General features: G+C 38.4%; 1 protein-coding gene across 3 annotated transcripts in view; it reads right to left on the reverse strand.

Moving 5' to 3' along the window:
- EIPR1 (EARP complex and GARP complex interacting protein 1) overlaps positions 1–18,828 on the reverse strand; it is a 213,798-nt gene that overhangs the window by 39,270 nt on the left and 155,700 nt on the right. For all 3 annotated transcript variants that reach the window (XM_037812844.1, XM_037812843.1, XM_037812845.1), the window contains one exon: positions 18,383–18,539. In XM_037812844.1, coding sequence (XP_037668772.1) covers positions 18,383–18,539 — 157 coding nt within the window. The remainder of the gene's footprint in view (positions 1–18,382; positions 18,540–18,828) is intronic.

The raw sequence follows: 18,828 nt of genomic DNA on the forward strand, positions 1-18,828 counted from the left end.
TAAGAACATATGTTTTCCACTGGCAACTTAGAATATCTTCCTCCTGGCATGAAAACTTGCAAATCAAAAATTCACCTTGGAAAATGTAAATCAAAAAAGGAACAAATGAAATGAAAATGTCCAATGACCATTTACCTGTTACTAAACCACTTCTCTTTTCAAAGACTTAAAGCAAACTGAGGATTACAAATGACTTTTAAAATTATGATTCAAATACAGAATCACAAATGGCATTACTTTAGCTATTCACTCTTCATTACTTTGGCCAGTCTTTAAATCTCAAGATTAAGAGCTAATATCATCTGCATGTCAAAGCTGGATTTTAGTTTACAGACCCTGTTTCATCGAAGGTATCATTTAGAAACACACACACACACACACAAACACCAAGTAACAAAAACTCTTCATGTCTTATGGGGTAACTGGCAAGAGCTTTGAGGAAAGGGTTCATCAGGCCCATGCCACAATTTTTTAAATTACCTGACAATAATAGAACATATTCAGTGCTCCGGTAACTAAAGCTCTTTGAATAAGGATCAGAATGGACTTGCTATTTCAATTCAGTTATGGCAAAATCTATTTTAAGTAAAGATTTGATACACTTGTCAGAAAAGGTAAAATTTTAAAGTTTTATAACATAATAAAAATGATCAGAATTATAAGAAAATCAGTCAATATTATTTTCCTTGAGTAATATTTCCTTGTTTATTAATTTGAATTCCTAGATTTTGACTCATATCAGCATTTGATCTGATGTTTGATTTAGATGTAAAAAAGGCCCACAATTATAGAGTAATAGTTTTGATACCTGTCATCTGGCCTACAGCATTCTAAGTAAGCTCTATCTGAAACTAGAGTTTTAATCTAGATCTTTAACTGAGAACTTTGGTTTAGGACTGCCTGAGTTTGAACTCCAGCTCTTTGTACTTGAATCCCTTTGAGCTTTGATTACCTTAACCGTACAATGGAGATAATAATAGTGTACCAACAGCATAGTTTTGTGAAGACCAAACAAGTTGATGCATAGTAGGAAAGTGCATTTTTACCAACTGAGCATTAGCAATCAAGGCAAGAGAACATCTAATACTTCCTGGATACTTATTTCAAAGTTTGAAAAGCACTTTCACATGCATTATCTCACTCTATTTAGATAGAATAATAGCAGTATTTCCCTAATTTACCAATGAAACAATTAAAGCTTAGATAGATTGACTTGTCCAAGGTTACACAGCTTGTGTGGCTGACTTGTTACTCACACTGACTCTTTCTTTATTCAATTTTACTGAGATATATTCACATACCATACAATCATCCAACATGTACAACCAACGGTTCACCATACCATCATATAGTTGTGCATTCATCACCCCAATCTATTTTTTGAACATATCCTTGTACCAGAAAAAGTGAAAATAAGTATAAAAAGTAAAAGTAAAGAACACCCAACACACACACCCCCTCCCACTGTATTTTTCATTTAGTTTTTTGTCCCCATTTTTCTACTCACCCATCCATACACTGGATAAAGGGAGTGTGATTCATAAGGCTTTCACAATCACACTGTCACCTCTTGTAAGCTATGTTGCTATATAATCATCTTCAAGAGTCAAGGCTACTGGATTGTAGTTTGATAGTTTCAGGTATTTACTTCCAGCTATTACAATGCATTAAAACCTAAAAAGGGTTATCTATATAGTGCGTAAGAATGTCCACCAGAGTGACCTCTCGACTCCATTTGGAATCTCTCAGCCACTGAAGCTTTATTTTCTTTCATTTTGCATCCCCCTTTTGGTCAACAAGATGTTCTCAATCCCACAATGTCGGGTCCAGATTCATCCCCGGGAGTTATATCCTGCGTTGCCAGGGAGATTTACACCCCTGGGAGTCAGATCCCATGTAGGGGGAAGGGCAACTTACACTGACTCTTGGTTCAGCTTGTTCAACTGTTCTGCATCCACGTGACATTTCTGGAAAATCCTTAATTATACAAAAAAACTGAAGAGTTTTATAAGACAAGACACCTTATATCAACACGTGTTTAAGGACAACAGTGAACCTTACTGGCAGAATAATTATTTGGAGCACTGTCAGGGTGTGCCACATGAGGAAGAAATTCCTCCACATGCTGGCATTCAAAAAAGAGAAAACATGCCATTTGGACACAGAAAAACAGTCACTTTTTGTGAAAGGAGGAAGACCAGACAAGTACCACGGAATTAGCTGGCATGGAACTGAAATTACCTTATAAGAGAACAGTAAGATTATAATAATGCCACCCTGCACATGTATTATACTTTTATATACACAAAACATTTATGAAAAAAATTCCACAAGGCAGGCAGCAAAATGGGAAATAATGGTTCAAGTGAAGAAGCTGGGCTTGGAGAGGTTGTTAAGGGACCTGGCCAAAGTTGCACAGCTTGCAAACTAGGTCTGTTGATGCCTACCCTAACGCTCATTCCCCTATTCCATGCTGCCCAAGCCGTGGCCTAGGGTAAGGGTGAAAGCAATGGGGGGGCCTTGAGAGCTTAGCCCAGGGGTAACAATTTAATATCAGAGGAAAGAGGAATCTCTCAGCAGTTCCTGAATAATAGGCTGAAAATAGCATTTGAGAAAGGTAATTACAGTGACAGTGTGCAAGATATACTAGGGCAGAGGAAAATAAGGAACGTCATTTGTGAAAGATCAGGGCAATCTAAACCAGACGAGCTTTCTGGATGGGATCCCAGAGAGGGCAGGCCCATTTACACACAACACTCAGTGAGTGCTCACTCAGTGTCAGGCCCTATGTTGAGCCTTTGACAGGTATTTCCTCTTTTGCACTGAACAATAAGCCTACGTGGTGAATCAGACTGTTTTCCTTATTTTGCAGATGAGGAAACAGATAGATGAAGTTGAGCGACCTGTCCAAAAGTAAATGGCTATAAGTGGCAAAGCTGAGATTTACACCAAGGTAGATAATAGATACATATACACATTTATTTATATACATATATATTTATGATATAGATATATAAATATAAACCAAGGTATGTATGTAAACATGTGTATGTATGTGTGTGTGTGTGTATATATGTGACTCTAGAACTTCAGGTCTTAAGAAGTAGTTCGTAATTTTCAAAACATTTGTTAGCGTCAAGATTACCATTAGGCAAAATGACTAAATGATTACTATCTGATACCTAAAGATGTAAAATCACTTAATTATAGTGACTTTCACTGTGTTAAACTCCAGGGAAATGAAGCCAGATAGACAGTCATTCTTTTCTTATGGTATCTGTGGCACCCGTGACTGATCATTGGAATCTGTCACTGATCCTTTATAAGGACACACACAAAAGCCCCTGACAAGTGGTTCAATGAATTACTTCCCTAAGCATGTCCACTGAGGAGAACACAGGGAGGGAGAGGAAGATCCTTCCGGGAATGCAGCGAATAATTAACCCCCAAAAATAACATCCAACCTTTCAGTAATAAGGGATTTTTAAAACTAAACACATACACATACACATATAACATAAACACAATGAAAGAAATAGAATACAGTTAAATCAGATTTTCGAGAGATAAGCACACAGGGTCTGTAAACTGCATGCTTGAGTTCCAGCTCTTTGTGCCTTCATCTCTTGGTGCTTTCATTTGCTCATTTATACAATGGGAATAATAGTAGTGGTCCAACTTCATAGGTTTGTGAAGCCCAAATGAATCAACATTTATAACAGTGCCTCACATAGTAGGTGTTCAAAAACCCTTAGCTATTATTATCTGATGCAGTTAGGTCTTTGGGCACGGTGGGGCTGACCTCCAGGGGTATTTGGGAAAGTGTGGGGTGTTTTTGAACTGTCACAATGACTGGGAGGGCAATACTGTTAGTGGGTGAGGGCCAGGGATGATAAATGTCATATAATGTGTAAAAAGCCTTGAACAACAAAGAATGATCCCACTCCAAATGCCAACAGCCTGCTTTTGAAACACCATAAAAGCAACTTTGAAATTTGGCTGGAACATTAAAATTAACACCTTTACATGCATCAAAAAAAATCCCATGGAAATTTATTTTAAGAAAGAAAACATCTCTAAGCGGGGTCAGGAACTCAATTCCTTCAACTGTTCTGAAAGATGTCTCACTTAATGAAGTTGAGCGACTTGTCCAAAAGTAAATGGCTCTAAGTGGCAAACATGTTTCACTGTTCTCCCCACTTCATATTAAGCAGCTTGGGATCCTTAATCATCAACATCACTTCCTATAATATCTGAATTTTCCTCTGCCGGTCTTCCATCCAAAAGTTAACTAGACATCACCTAATATTCCTGTAGAGGTTTGGTAAAATTCAAAAGTCCTGAGAGTTACTGTCACATGCACAGGTGACTTGGCTTCATGAGTCCTGTGCTCTAAGTGTCCCTTCCAAAGGAAGCTTCTTGTTTTGTTTTTGTTCTTTCATAAGACTAATACACAAAATAGGAGACTAACACACCTCTCACCCTCCCCCAGTTTCTCTCTCTCTCTCTCTCAATCTCTCTCTCTCTCTTTCACACACACACACACATACACACACACACACACTCAATATGACTGTACCAGTGTGAAACTGTTACGGACCCCAGAAGAGCCATGATCTTTTAACCCAATCTGGTTGGGTGGGACATTTTGATTAAGTGTTTCCATGGAGCTGTGACTAACCCAACTGTGGGTGACACCTTTGACTGGGTTATTTCCATGGAGATGTGGACCGTGCCCATTCAGGGTGAGTCTTGATTGGTTCACTGGAGTACTTAAGAGAGCTCAGGAGCCAACACAGACACTGACGCTTGGATATGCTTGGAGATGCTGACAGCAGGATGTTTGGAGATGCTAAGCTAAGAGATGAAGTCCAGAGTATGCCTCGGAGAATCTAATAAGAGAGGACACCGAGATGCTTAGTGAGAAACGCCCAGGGAGAAAGAAGTAAGGACACACAGGAGCTGAGAGAGAGGAGCAAAGATAGATTCCCAGAGACATTTTGGAGAGAGCCATTTTGAAACACAACCTGGAAGCAAAGGACCAGCAGACACCAGCCACGTGCCTTCCCAATTGACAGAGGTGTTCCGTATGCCACCAGCCGTTCTTCAGTTCCCTTGTTGATGCATTAATTTAGACACTTTTATGGCCTTGGAACTATAAGTTTGTAAGTTAATAAATCCCCTTTAAAAAAGCCAATCCATTTCTGGTATTTTGCACAATGACAGCTTTAGCAAACCAGAACAATCACTCTCACTCAGTATCATAGTTCCAGGCATGCTTCCTCAGACCACCAGTGACTTCTCTCCCCTATTCTAGATACCAGATATCTTCAGCTTTCTTCAGATTAGTATTTGCAGAGTATGTCTTTCCCCATACTGTACTTTTAGCTTTCCATATCCTATGTTTCAGATATGTCTCTTCTAAACAGAATATAATGAGACTTGATTTTTCAATCTAATCAGATCATTTTTGTCTTTTACATGGGCTATTTGGTCCATTTATATTTACAGTAATTGGCGATACATTTGGATTTATATAACTATCCTATGTAAGGCTCACGATTCTAATCTATTTTTTCTTCTTTCTTTTCTTGCTTTCTTTTACATTATTTCTTAGCATTCCATTTTTTCCTGTTTAGTACTGTGGAAGTTACACATTCTGTATCTGTTCTTTTGATGGTTATACTGCAAATTAAAACACATTTTACTAAGCTAATCAAAGTTTAAAGTTAATGCTAACCTTTCTTCTGGATAAAATAAGGAACTTGAACCATTTTAACTACGTTTATCATCCTCTTAAATTATACTCAAGGGCTAAGTGCCAGCTTTTGGTTACAACTTCTGGAGATTTCTCTCCCCTATTCTATTCAACTTCAAGGCAACTTTCCTAGCAGACCTAGGGTTAGAATAAGTACATGAACTTCTTTGGGATCCCCAGCTTTGTGGGAAGGAAAGGTCTACAATTAAACTTTCTACCTTTGGCAGATCTGGGTTATGACTTTTGCCTTTGAGCTCCTCACGTTATCAAAACCAAATCCCCCCACCACTCCCAATCCCCTCCCCACATCATCCCTTCCCCCCCAAATAAAGTCAAATCCCACCGTTAGCTGGACTGGCAAATGTCCTCAAGGCAAACATGGCTTCAGTATTTTACTAATTTCTCTGGGTCCCCAGTTTTCCTCAGATTTTGTTATGATTATTTCAATTTTTTAATGCTTTCAAGAGTATGTTTTTTCTTTGTTTTAATCCAGGATTTCAGTTGTTTTCGACAAGAGGGGGCATGTGAATAACACATCCTGCCATATTACCAGAATGGAAGTCTTGTTTACATATCTCCTGAACAATCTGTGGTGGGTTTTTTTTTTTTTTTTTTTTTTTTTCCCTTATGACATCATGAATGTTTTAGCTTATCCAGTTTTCTTTTCTGATTTGGTCACTAAGTGGGTGACCACACTTCCTGATTTGCCTGGGACGGTCCCAGCCTAATTACCACTAGTGCCCCTTTCACTTCAATTTGTGTGCCAAACTTTATGGCATGTTTTCCTATGTATTAATTAATTTCACCCTTGGTTTCTTCTAACTCTTATTTTCTTTTCACCTTACTCCTCTCATGTATTTGTTTTTTATCCTATAACATACATCCACATAGGATACTTCAATTCCATTTAGGAATAAGACAAGACTATAAACAAAGTCTTTCTCTTCTTTTCCAGGACAAGTAAATCAGCCCACTTGCAAGACACTACAGGATCCTTCCGAGAAGAAAAGCATTCCTAAGGGCTTACGGAGAACTGTAATATAAATTAGACACTAGTTATTATATGGAGGCCTAATCCTGAGTGAAATTACTGGAAGGAGAGCTCGTTTTTCTTACATTTCATTATTTATCCATGGGTGATACATCTGAAAATAACTGTTATTATTTTATAGGTAGCAATCCCTATAATTATTACCAGTTGCAACATACCTTGGAATAAGTGGAGTATGCAAAGTGCAATAAAAAGAGAAATTCTATTTTATCATGGATCATCACCATGAAGCTAGTGCTATAAACAATAAGAAAAAAGCCTAGAATTTCTGCTACTCTAAACTAAGAAGTTTATTTCTTTGTTCATAAAAATGATCCACTTTTCTGCTTTATCACACTCTAAGTAAATTTGAGAGGACATAAAATGATATTAACAAGTAAAGAACAAAGTAGCATAAACCTATTATAAATATGCTCTATCCCCTCATAGTCATTGAGAGGAGGAAAACACAAGAAAAAGTCTGTTTCTGCAAATAAATCTGAATAACATAAAACATGCAAATAAAAAATCTAAACTCCTTTGAGGTAGATAACAAGGAGCATAACAGTGGAAATGATGGTTCTAACTGGGCATGTTTCATGCTGATCAAACAAAATGTACACTTCTCTTCTTCAAATAAGCGATTTTAAAATGAGTAATTCACCACTCTGGATTTTGGTACCTGGAGTGCAGAGAAAACAGCTAAAGCAAGGGACACTAAGAAATTCTCAAAACAATTTCAATATAAAATTAATTTACATTCACATCACTTATATATGATTCAGGATGGGAAGTTGGGGTGTCACAAAGTCAAACAGCTAAAATGCTGGAAACTACTGCTCTACAGTATTCATGAAGCAGCAACCAAAAACTACTGAAATACAAAGATTTCAGATGACACAAGGATTGCTTGTGTTAAGACAATTTATTCTAATCACATCCTAAAACTCTTTAAAAGTTTATTAATTTGACTGAAAAAGGGAAACCCTTAAGAAAGAAATATATCTATATGATGGTGGTTAAAGTCATTGGGTACTAGCCAAATTTTTCAAAACACTTTCTTAAAAAAAGGATGTAATAAATTATTTTACCAGCTTATAAATCTCTCTTAAAACACAGATTTGGCAATCTGGTTAACTTTTTCCTACTTGAAAATTTACAATAGAACACCTAATAGATGTTCACAAGTGCTACAAGAATTAAAAAGAAAATCTTTAAGAGTTACGCTATTAAGTCAATAAGCACATTATGACTGAATTTGTGGATGTAAAAGTTCTTTTATGGCCATGACATATGGAATATTTCAAGTAACACAACCATGTTCATACACTGTCTGGTTGTGCCAGTTTGGATATATTATGTCCCCCAAAACGCCATATTCTTTAATGCAATCTTGTGGGGAGCAGACGTATTAGTGTTGATTAGATTGGGGTCTTTGGATTAGATTGTTTCCATAGAGATGTGACCCCCCCCCCAACTGTGGATAATAACTTTGATTAAATTATTTCCATGGAGGTATGGCCCTGCCCATTCAGTGTGGGTCTTGATTTAATCATTGGGGTACTTTACAAGAGCTCAGACAGAAGGAGCTCAGAGCTGCTGCAGCTTAGAGAGACATTTTGAAGACGGCCATTGAAAGCTGACACTGACATTTTGGAGAACGCCATTTTGAAATGCAACCTGGGAACAAGCAGACGCCAGCCACATGCCTTCCTAGCTAACAGAGGTTTTCCAGATGCCATCGGCCATCCTTCTGTGAAGGTACCCTATTGTTGATGCCTTACCCTGGACACTTTATGGCCTTAAGACTGTAAATTTGTAACCAAATAAACCCCTTTATAAAGGCCAATCCATTTTTGGTGTTTTGCATAATGGCAGCATTAGCAAACCAGAACACTGGTAAACCTTTCTGACAGATCTTTTGACAGTGGGTGACTTAGGTATCAGAAAGTCTACCTTTATTGTGACATCTTTGGCCTGGACAAACTTATACCTCTATGAACCAAACAACTCCATTTTCAGTCTGATGAAAAGGAAAGGCCAAATACAAGCTTTACCTGAGGGGGAAAGGCCTTTCTTTCAGGGTTTTGTTTTGTTTTGTCTTGGTAAGGCTAACGTCAGCAGTTAACAGCCTAAACAAATGCTCCACAGGACCTGTGGAAAAAAGCACGCCAATACGAATTCAAAAAAATGAAAAGAGGCCCATTTACTGAGTGTGTGGATAGGAAAAATATGGCACTAAGTACCTAGACCTCCCCCACTCAACAGCCTGTCCTCTGGTGGGAAATGTTCAAGGGTCTAGACATGCTTCTCCTCAGAGTAGATGTGGCTGACTATAGACACAGTTTTCACAGTTCCTCCCAGTCCATGGCTCAGTCACTGAGTGTCCATCTTTCCTGTCCTTCTGCCCCAGAGAAAACTGGAGGAGCAGGATTTGGTCTAGAGCATCAATCCAATGAATGGATCTCATACCAGTCAAAATAGCCCCAATCCCTATTCATGCTCAGATTTACTAACATGGTGCCCACCACACTGTCTGTCCTCTCTGTTTCAGTTTGCTAAAGCTGCAGAATGCAATATACTAGAAATGGACTGGCTTTTAACAGTGAGGATTTATTAGGTTACAAGTTCTAAGGCCATGAAAAATGTCCAAATTAAGGCATCAGCAAGAAGATACCTTCTCTGAAGAAAGGCTGCTGGCATCCAGGATTCCTCTGTCACAAGGGAAGGCACATCGCAACATCTGCTGGTCCTTCTCTCCTGGGTTTCATTGTTTTCAGCTTCTGATTCCAGTGGCTACCTCTCTGAGCTTCTGTGGATCCTCTCTTAGCATCTCCGGGGCACTTCTCTCTCTGCTCTCTCCAAATGTCTCTGCCTTTTATCCTCTCATAAAGGACTCCAGTAAAGGATTAAGACCTACCTTGAATGGGCTGGGTCACATCTCAACTGAAACAACCTAATCTAAAGGTCCCACTCACTATAGGTCTGCATCCACAGGAATGGATTAAAAGAACATGGCCTTTTCTGGGTTACATAACAGCTCCAAACCAGCATATTCTCCAAGACTGTTACAACACAGGCTCACGGTGGCATGCTCTCTTTCACTGCAGAATTTCCTCATAAGAGGAGAGGAAGCCTAAATAACACTGCCTGAATCACTTCACCCTATTTAGAAGGGCAAGTTTGCTGAATCAAAACCTTCTTCTCCCTGGGTCTTCTCACTAAGCCCAAAGTCAGCTTTTAAATTATAATATATTTGAAACAAAATATACCATCAAATTCTGAATAGCAATTCGGTCTTTTCTTCTTCTTTTTCTTCTAATTCTTTTCCTTCTCCTCCCCTGACCCCAATTTTTTAACCAGTAGAAGAAAAATGAACTGTAGTTAAAAATTCCCATACACAGGGCTAGTATATACCTTCAGGTTTAAATATTTTTAATTATTTAAACCTTAAGTTTAAATAATCACAAATAGAACTTTAAAAAATATATCCCTCTAAACTATTCCACTGGATACAGTGGTATGCCTCTTTATACCTATAGATGTTTTGTAGAGCACACATTTGATTCATAATTGGAAACTTCATAACTGAAATTCACTTCTGAACCACATTATTTAATGGAACCCTGAAATAAATTCTTAGAATAAGAACTTTTCTTGTAATATAAATAATTATCTAAACTTTCTGCACTGTATGTCCAGACTTTTGTATCTTGACTCTTCCTAGAGTAAGTTTTATCTGTACATTGCACATTTTACTAAATATTTTTTAATCATCATCTTTTTTAACAACATTTATATGAGAAAAGGGAGACATTGACAACCACTCCTGCATTTTACAATGGAGACTTTTAAACAACTTGAGAGAGGAAGACATTTTTCTATTGTCCTATAATGCCAAAAGGTTGTTCTTTTCTTACACAGAATGAGATGTTAGACATTAATCTGGGCTTCCATTAGGAACTTTTTAAAAAACTAATGGCCAACTTCAGTAGTGAAACAATAACTTTGGGAGCAACTCCTGGGTTCCAGTTTTTAAAATCTTACACCTAAGTACATCTAGGTTGGGTAAAACCAAACAGTGTGAACACAACTCTGAAAAAAATCTCACAGATCTTCAATGATGATACTGTCATAATTACTAACAATTCTCTATTGTCCTTAATGGTAGAATCACATCATAGGATCTCTTAAAATTTCAAACACAATTTCTTACTTATTCCCAAATACAGCTTTTGCAAGATATTACGGATAGCTGTTGATTTATTCTTTGTAACATTCAAATTAAGCCAAATTATACTGTTCCATCATATTGAACTTAAAAGAAAGGAAAAAAAAAAGAGAAATGAGGCCAAATCCATGTTTCTGGCCAAAATACCTCAAGTATCTACTGGGCAGCCACTGCGACCCACACATTGCTTTTCTTTTTCTTCCCCCTCCAATCCAACTGCACTGTTTGTGCCCTTTTACTTTCCTCTAATAATAATCTTAACATGTACATTTAGCTTTCCCAGGTATCCCTGAATACTCTCAGGCTGTCTGGCATTTCAATGTGATATTTACCTCCACCTCCACTGAAAGGACATCCCTCCCTGCCAAAAGTTGGCCAAGGGAGTAGAGCTTAGCTGGGTCACTGTGTGGAAGTGCCACGGGCATTTAGAATGCCACTAGAGAAGCAGCTGGCCTGCTGAATGTGGTACTGCTTAACTCCAGTACAGCCTGGGCTCCTTCAGATGCTGGATCATGGCAATGTCAGTAAGTTGGGAGGAAGCTGCAACTGACTGCCGTTAATTTTAATTCCATCCTTTGAAGGCTTCTGATAACTGATTTTAGTAACTTCTCCTTTAAAGGAGATTTTCATCATCCAAGAAACAAGGCGATTTGAATGACTACTCTTGATACACCACTTGGGAAATGGAGCACAACAAGAATATACCGAAGTTTCTATTATTTTGACTTTGCTTCCACTAGTCAGCAGGGAAGCATTAATCTAAAGCTAAGGTACATAACTCTTCAACAGCTGGAGAGCCTCTTTATCATCAAAAGGAGATGGAGAACCATAAAATTACCCTGTTGTGGCTAATCAGACATCAAACCAATAGTGATGATGATGCATTGCAGGGACTCAACATCACAGCTTCACAGTGAGCTGACACAAGAGCACAATACTCTCAAAAAATAAGTACCTCCTTCCTGCTCTTCCTGTAGAGTCCCAGGAAACCTCCCTTTTGTCAGAGCTCCAAAAGACATTGGTAAAAACGTCAGATAGGTAGGTGTAAAGTGCAAGAGACACTGGAAATTTGGTCAGCGTGCAGTCAACTGCCCAGCATCCACTATCAATATACACATTGCATATATTGATAAAATGCATTAAGCCATCATCCTAAGCAGTGCCTCAAGGAGAAATCTAATTCTTCGTAGAAGAAAAGGCACATGAAACACAAAAGGGAAGCAGTTTCAGAAAGACCTTCCTTAACTGGACAGTGAAAAAGTGCTGAGAATCACATGTGGGGCACTGTGATTACCGTCTCTTAGCCTCAGTTTCTTCAGCAGTTATAAGGTAGAATTTTATTACTTCTGTTTATTTATCTATTTCTCAGCTTGCTCCTGAAAGAATTTAAGGCAGCTTACAGAATAAAACCTAAAATATGATAGGATAAGATACATTACAAATGGTTAAAGATATCATCCCTGAGATGCAATTTGGTAAAAGCATCCTGAAGGGGTCAACACATCTCCAATTGTGTCTGAACTAACTTCATCCAATGAGGAAATTAATTTAGATGATTTCTAAAGTCCTTTTTTGTCCAGAACCCTCCAGGGTCACGTATATATAGGCTCCTACTGCTGTCCCAAGATAGGTTGCCTTGGCCAGAGTAACAAGGGTGCCATCCGTTTCAAAGTTACAGGCAGCGGGGAAAGAGGATCTGTAATTTATTATTTGATTCCTTAGAAAAAAGATATGCGGCATTGAGCTAATGTGAAACAGAGGCTATTGCAGCTCAATTTAGGGCTAGAAAGAACATCAGAGATCACTAACACTCAACCACATTTTACACATAATAAACCTGAGGCCCAAACAGAAATGACTTGCCTAAAGTTATATGCTAATTAGCTACAGAGCTGAAATTAAAGCCCAGAACTTCTAACTTGAAGTCTATCATTTCTGTCACAAATAATTACATGCTGACGGAAGAAGCAAATCAAGAGTGAAGAGGAGAAAGTATGCTAGTAAAGAAGGTGGCTTTATTATCTTCAAAATGAGTAATTCTCATTTAAAATATAATTTCTTTATGTTTATCATCCAAAAAGAACTAGCTTGAAAATATGCAAACATTCTCAAAACTTTTTCTGAGTAAGATAAGTTTATACTATCAGAATCTAAAATAACTTCCAATCACAATTTGATGACCATAGATGATGACTCATTCATTCAGTAGAGGCAATATGGATGTTTCTGGTGTTCTTAAGTTCAACTGCCTGAGTACGAATCCCAAATACACCTCTTAGGAGATGAGTAACTCTGGATAAATTCTACTTCATTTCTCTCTGGACCTCAGTTATCTTATCTGTAAAACAGAAATAACAGTAGCGCCTGTTATATAGGGCTATGTGACAAATAAATGAGGTAATGCATGTAAAGCCCTTGGAACACGGCCTGGTTCGCAGGTATGACTCAATATTGTTGTTGGTATAATTCATTCATTTTTTTCATTCAAGTATGAGGAAGGGCTACAGTGCTAGGCACTATTTTTGGTGCTGAGGATACAGCATTGAACTAAAGTCCCTGAACTTGGGAAGCTCACAGTCTAACAGGGGAAAATAAACACATAAGCATAAGTATAGATAATGGAATATCAAGTGGTGATAACTGTTATTAAAAAGATAAAACTGATTGAGACAAAGTCATGGTGATTGTGGTATAGAAGTGATTATATCAGACAGAATGGTTAAGACTTCTCTGAAGAGGTGGTATCTGAGGAAAGAAGCTGCATGTCCCCTCATCACACACAAGGATGGTAAGTGCTATTGGTTACCTAGTGGCCCCTCTAAGCTTACGTCACCACGGGGCAGAATTGTAGAAAATTAGGGTTGGAAGGGATCTGAGGGTACATTATACCAACCCTTTCATTTCCATATTTTTATTGTTAATCTTAATAAATACAATATGTACCATTTATATATTTATATATCATGCCACATAATCATCACAATAACTTCAAAACATAATTTCCATTTTAGAGTTGAAGAAATTGAGCTACAAAAATGAAGTGACTTTTCTGTGATCCTGTTACTATATAAAAGCAGGATGAAGACAAAAAATCAGTTTTTTTGTTGTCCCATCCAGGGCTTGTTCTGCTTTCTTAAGCAGACTAGCTTTGGAACACATATAATTAATGTGCAAATTGAGCATATTTTATCACAAAGCCTTTTTATTATCTCCTTCCTTAGCCTTCATTGTTTTCAGTAATGGGAGCTAAAGACAATAGGAGGGTTTGGCAAACTCTGTTCTTCTGTTTAATTCCTACTCATTGCAGGGCTGAAATAGCTCTTGCTCAAGAGCTCAATGGAAATGTGAGTGGTGATCTCAATTAGGACTTCAGACTGCTCCAGAACAAATAGAGGCTGAAATGGCCTAGAGGACATGAGTCCTCCGACACTGTTTCTTTCAGCAGGGAACATGCCTCCAGCCTGCAGGGCACTGGACTGTGGCATTCTGAGATGCTTCCTTACATCCAGCAGTGCTGCTACTGACTAGAATATGTCTGGGAGCATCTCTTCTGACAGTGCTTTCCTGGTCAATTTATAAGCCACGAGGAAAATCAAGCAGGCAAACAAACAAAAAAACACTAGTGATCACCTTGTTTTTTTGAACCCAAAGAGGCTTCCTCACCTCCATGTATTCATAAGACTTAAATTTCCAAAAATCAAATTCCCTGTCTAATCATAAAACTTTGACACCACTGAAGATACCTAAAACAAACAAACAAACAAACAAAAAAACGCATGTAACACCAAATTCTGGTGAGGATGCAGAGGAACTGCATCACTCATGCACTGCTGGCTGGAACATAAAACAGTATAGCCTCTCTGGAAAAGAATACGGCAGTTTCTTACAAAACTAAATTATGTGCTTACCATACAACCCAGTCATTGCACTCCCGAACTCTATCCAAGAGAAATGAAAATGTATGTTCATGCAAAACCTATACATGACCAAAAACTGTTTAATCCCTCCCTACTCATTGCAGGGCTGAAATAGCTCTTGCTCAAGAGCTCAACGGAAATGTGTGTGGTGATCTCAGTTAGGACTTCAGACTGCTCCAGAAGAAACAGAGGCTGAAATGGCCTAGAGGACACTGTTTCTTTTAGCAGGGAGCACACCTCCAGCCTGCAGGGCAGGTGGATGGTTAAACAAACTTTGGCATATACATACTATGGAATAAAAAGGAACAAATTATTGACACATGCAACAACTTGAATGAATTTACAGGGAATTATGCTGATTGAAAAAAATCAGTATCAAAGGTTACATATTGCAGAATTCCAATTATATAACATTCTCAAAATGACAAAATTACAGAGATGGAAAACAGATTCGTGTTTGACAGGGGTTAGGGATGGGACGGTGGAGCAGGGATTGGCTGTAGCTATGAAAGAGTAGCATGAGGAAGCCTTGTGACGGGATCTTCTGTATCTTGACTACTGTGGTGGTTAAATAAATCTACACGTGATAAACTGGCATAGAAGCAAATATGCACACATGAATGCATGTAACAGTGGTGAAATCTGAATAAAGTAAGGAGATAATATCAATGTCAACTTCCTGGTTGTGATGTGATACCCTAGTTTTTACATTGAAGACAGCTTCTTTATTGGCTGAATCCCCTGTAATAGATATTTAAAATACCACACACATTCAGGATTTCAGATTTGTAATTTAGTCATGTTAGATTTCAATGGTTAACCTGCTTAGGAGAGACAATATTCCCTGTATTGCTAAATATGCTTTATGAACCACATTTGTAAAGGATTATAAACTTTACTTCCAGCTACTATGATTCCCCCACTATACACCCAACGAACGAACACAACAGCATTTACTTCCTTTAAATAATGGACACTGTATATGGCTATACTGTGTTCTAAAATTCCTTGTATTATTAAAGACATTAATTTTGACCTTGAAAAAGGGGATTCTATGACACCCAGAGAAAATTTGGAAATCCTTGACAAATAGACTACAAAGAGAGAAATTACTCAATTTTCTGATGCAAATGGTGTGATGAAGTCAGATGGAGGGAACTCCCTTTCAAAGAAGTTACTCTAACCTGAACATATTCCAGTAAACAAAGTCACCAATGAATGTAGGACAAAAGTGCAAGGCTTATCTGCAGCTTTTACCGCCTGGCAACTGAGGCAACTAGTTAAGCAAGATGTTACCACTGGGGGGCCCTGGGTGAAGGTTACCCAGAATCTCTCCATATCATTTCTGCATGTGAATCTACAATGATCTCAAAGTAAAAGTTAAAGAAAAAAAGAGCATGCAATAATGTATAGGAATACAAAAAAAAAAAAAAAAAAAAAAAAAAAAAGAATTTTAAGACGTACTTGAAACAATGGCAGCAAAATCAGAATAAATCACATTCCAAGGTAGATATGAGGAAGACAGTTTAAATTTGACAGTGATAAAATAGCAACAGTTACTTCATAACAAGTTTCCCTTTCATGTGTATCTGTAGGTTTGATCCACAGAGTTAACGCTCTAATCTAATTTTCCCTACAATGTATCCAGGGACAGGTGTGGCATGCTTTTTTGGCTGGCATATTTTTTACAGTATTTCAACCAAGGTGGTAAATTAGGGGAAGCCATGTGACAATCCCTCCCTTTGCTCCTAATCCCTAGGCAGAGCCAAGGTGCCTTCTCCAAGCTCACCTCCAGCTCTGTACTTGTCACATGACGCTGACATTCTCCCTGAGCTGACTGCTGACCCGGACTGTATCTTATTCATCTCTGTTCCCTCAGTGCCTGGGGGAGCTCCTGAAACACACGTGTGCACACACAAAGACACACAAGCGCTTGCTGGGAAAATGTGGTTATTATTTGAAATGTGAAAATCTGAATTGTGATTTTAATTTGCATAGAGTTGGGGACTGCAAGGAACTGCACTTAGGCAGCCAGACTTCAGAGCTCCGCACCTGCCTCCCCTTACTCTTCAAGACTGGGTGCTGATGCTGCTACTCAGTACACCTCTACAAGAAGAAGTAATTGCTGACCTGATGGCAGCATAACAATTACAAAGGTAAATCTATCACAAAGTGATACATAAAATGCATTCCAGAGCCAGAAATTGTGTTTTATCTGCTGCACTGTTCTCCTTTACTACTTCAATACCCACAACCTGCTAATGGAAATCTGAACCACTCTTTAAGTCCCAGCTCCAGATGTTACCCTCTAAGAGAATCCCTCTTCAATTACTCTAGTAAAATTAATTACTCCTTTCTCTGGGGGCCCACAGCCCCAGGTCCCAACGATTTCTGTATATATCACAATCTGTCCATACCATGCTTAGACGTCTACACTGTTGGTCTCCCCCTAGAGATGGTGACTGCTTGAGGCCAGGTCCCTGACCTATTCACCCTGACGTCCCTAGAGTCTGGCAGGGTGCGGCAGGTGCTTAATAAATATCTGTTGAATTAAATTTAATTGGTAGAGTTGGCTAAGAAACAATTATGGAGGAAATGGATCCTTTCTCTCTCTCTCTCTCCCTCTCTCTCTCTGTCTCTCACACACACACACACATACACATGGAAGTAGTATTATTTCCATATTTCTAAACGCCTGTTAACAGTGTTATGCTCTCACAGTCCCTTCTAGAAAACATGGTTTTTTAAATTTACCCAGGTTTCAATTCTTTCAGACATCAAGTGTAACCATATTCTGAAGAGTGTTCCTTGGTTGTGACTTGCTTGGTGGACGGCTAAAGTGAAAGCTCTACGTAACCCTTACCCGGCAGCTGGCCAGGGAGCCCCTAAAGAATGACTGTCACAGCTCTCGGTGCCTCGACATGCAAGATGACAGATGGGGAAAAATAAATATGAGAATGAAGACATGGAGTACTTGTGGCTATGACACAACTTGCACACTGTGCTTTCATAGTTAGTTCACAGAAAAAAGAAATTATAGGCCTTCAACCTGAAGTAATAAATCAAAAATCACATGTTTAAGACTTCTGAATAAAAGTGTATTTACAAAGTTAAAAAAAAAAAAAAAACATAAAAATTAAGTGCCATATGGTGACGAATTTGTTTTATTATGTCAGATATCTGTACAATAACTGATTTTGGGAGAAAAGGAGAAAGAACCGGATGCAGGCTCATGTACTATGTATGTGGTAGGGTTCCCATAAATGTTTCTAATCTAGAAAACAACTGGGACTGAAAAAAAAAATCAATTCGTGCCTTTTTTTTTTTAAGAAAGAAGACTTTTGAAAAGTGTGTAATGTAGCTTCTGCAATATAAATCTGTATCAACTCGAGCACCCGTCTAACCTTCAGGCTTGTTCTGAGCGTATAAAATATGCAGAATCCTACCAGGCCATGTTGCCATGGGCTGTGTTGTCAAGGTGACAGAGTAGCTCCAGGGTCTGCGTGGTGCTTGATGAATCATCAGGGGATTCATGACTGCCTGATTCCAATTCCTTCGGCATCCTCCACACGGCGGCACATGTCAGGACTTTACTGTCTGAAGCTAAGCAATAGGGGATAATGTCAACAGAGCATGCTACGCGGCCCACATCCCGTATACGGCGCATCAACATTTACACAAAATCCATAAGCGGGGCACAGCTGCTCTTTAAAATATTTAAAATTGAAGGCAGCAAAGAGGGAACAGAGTGAAAAAAGCACAGACCCACAGCCAGCCAGCAGAACAAGGCACAGCTCGTAATTAGCATACGTTTAACCCACTTCTTCCTTGTTTTAAAAAACCATCATTCTGTTTCAGGAGAAAATTAAATTTCTTCAAAATCGATTTTCTT

Source organism: Choloepus didactylus, chromosome 20 (assembly GCF_015220235.1).
Source record: "Choloepus didactylus isolate mChoDid1 chromosome 20, mChoDid1.pri, whole genome shotgun sequence".
Taxonomy (NCBI): domain Eukaryota; kingdom Metazoa; phylum Chordata; class Mammalia; order Pilosa; family Megalonychidae; genus Choloepus; species Choloepus didactylus.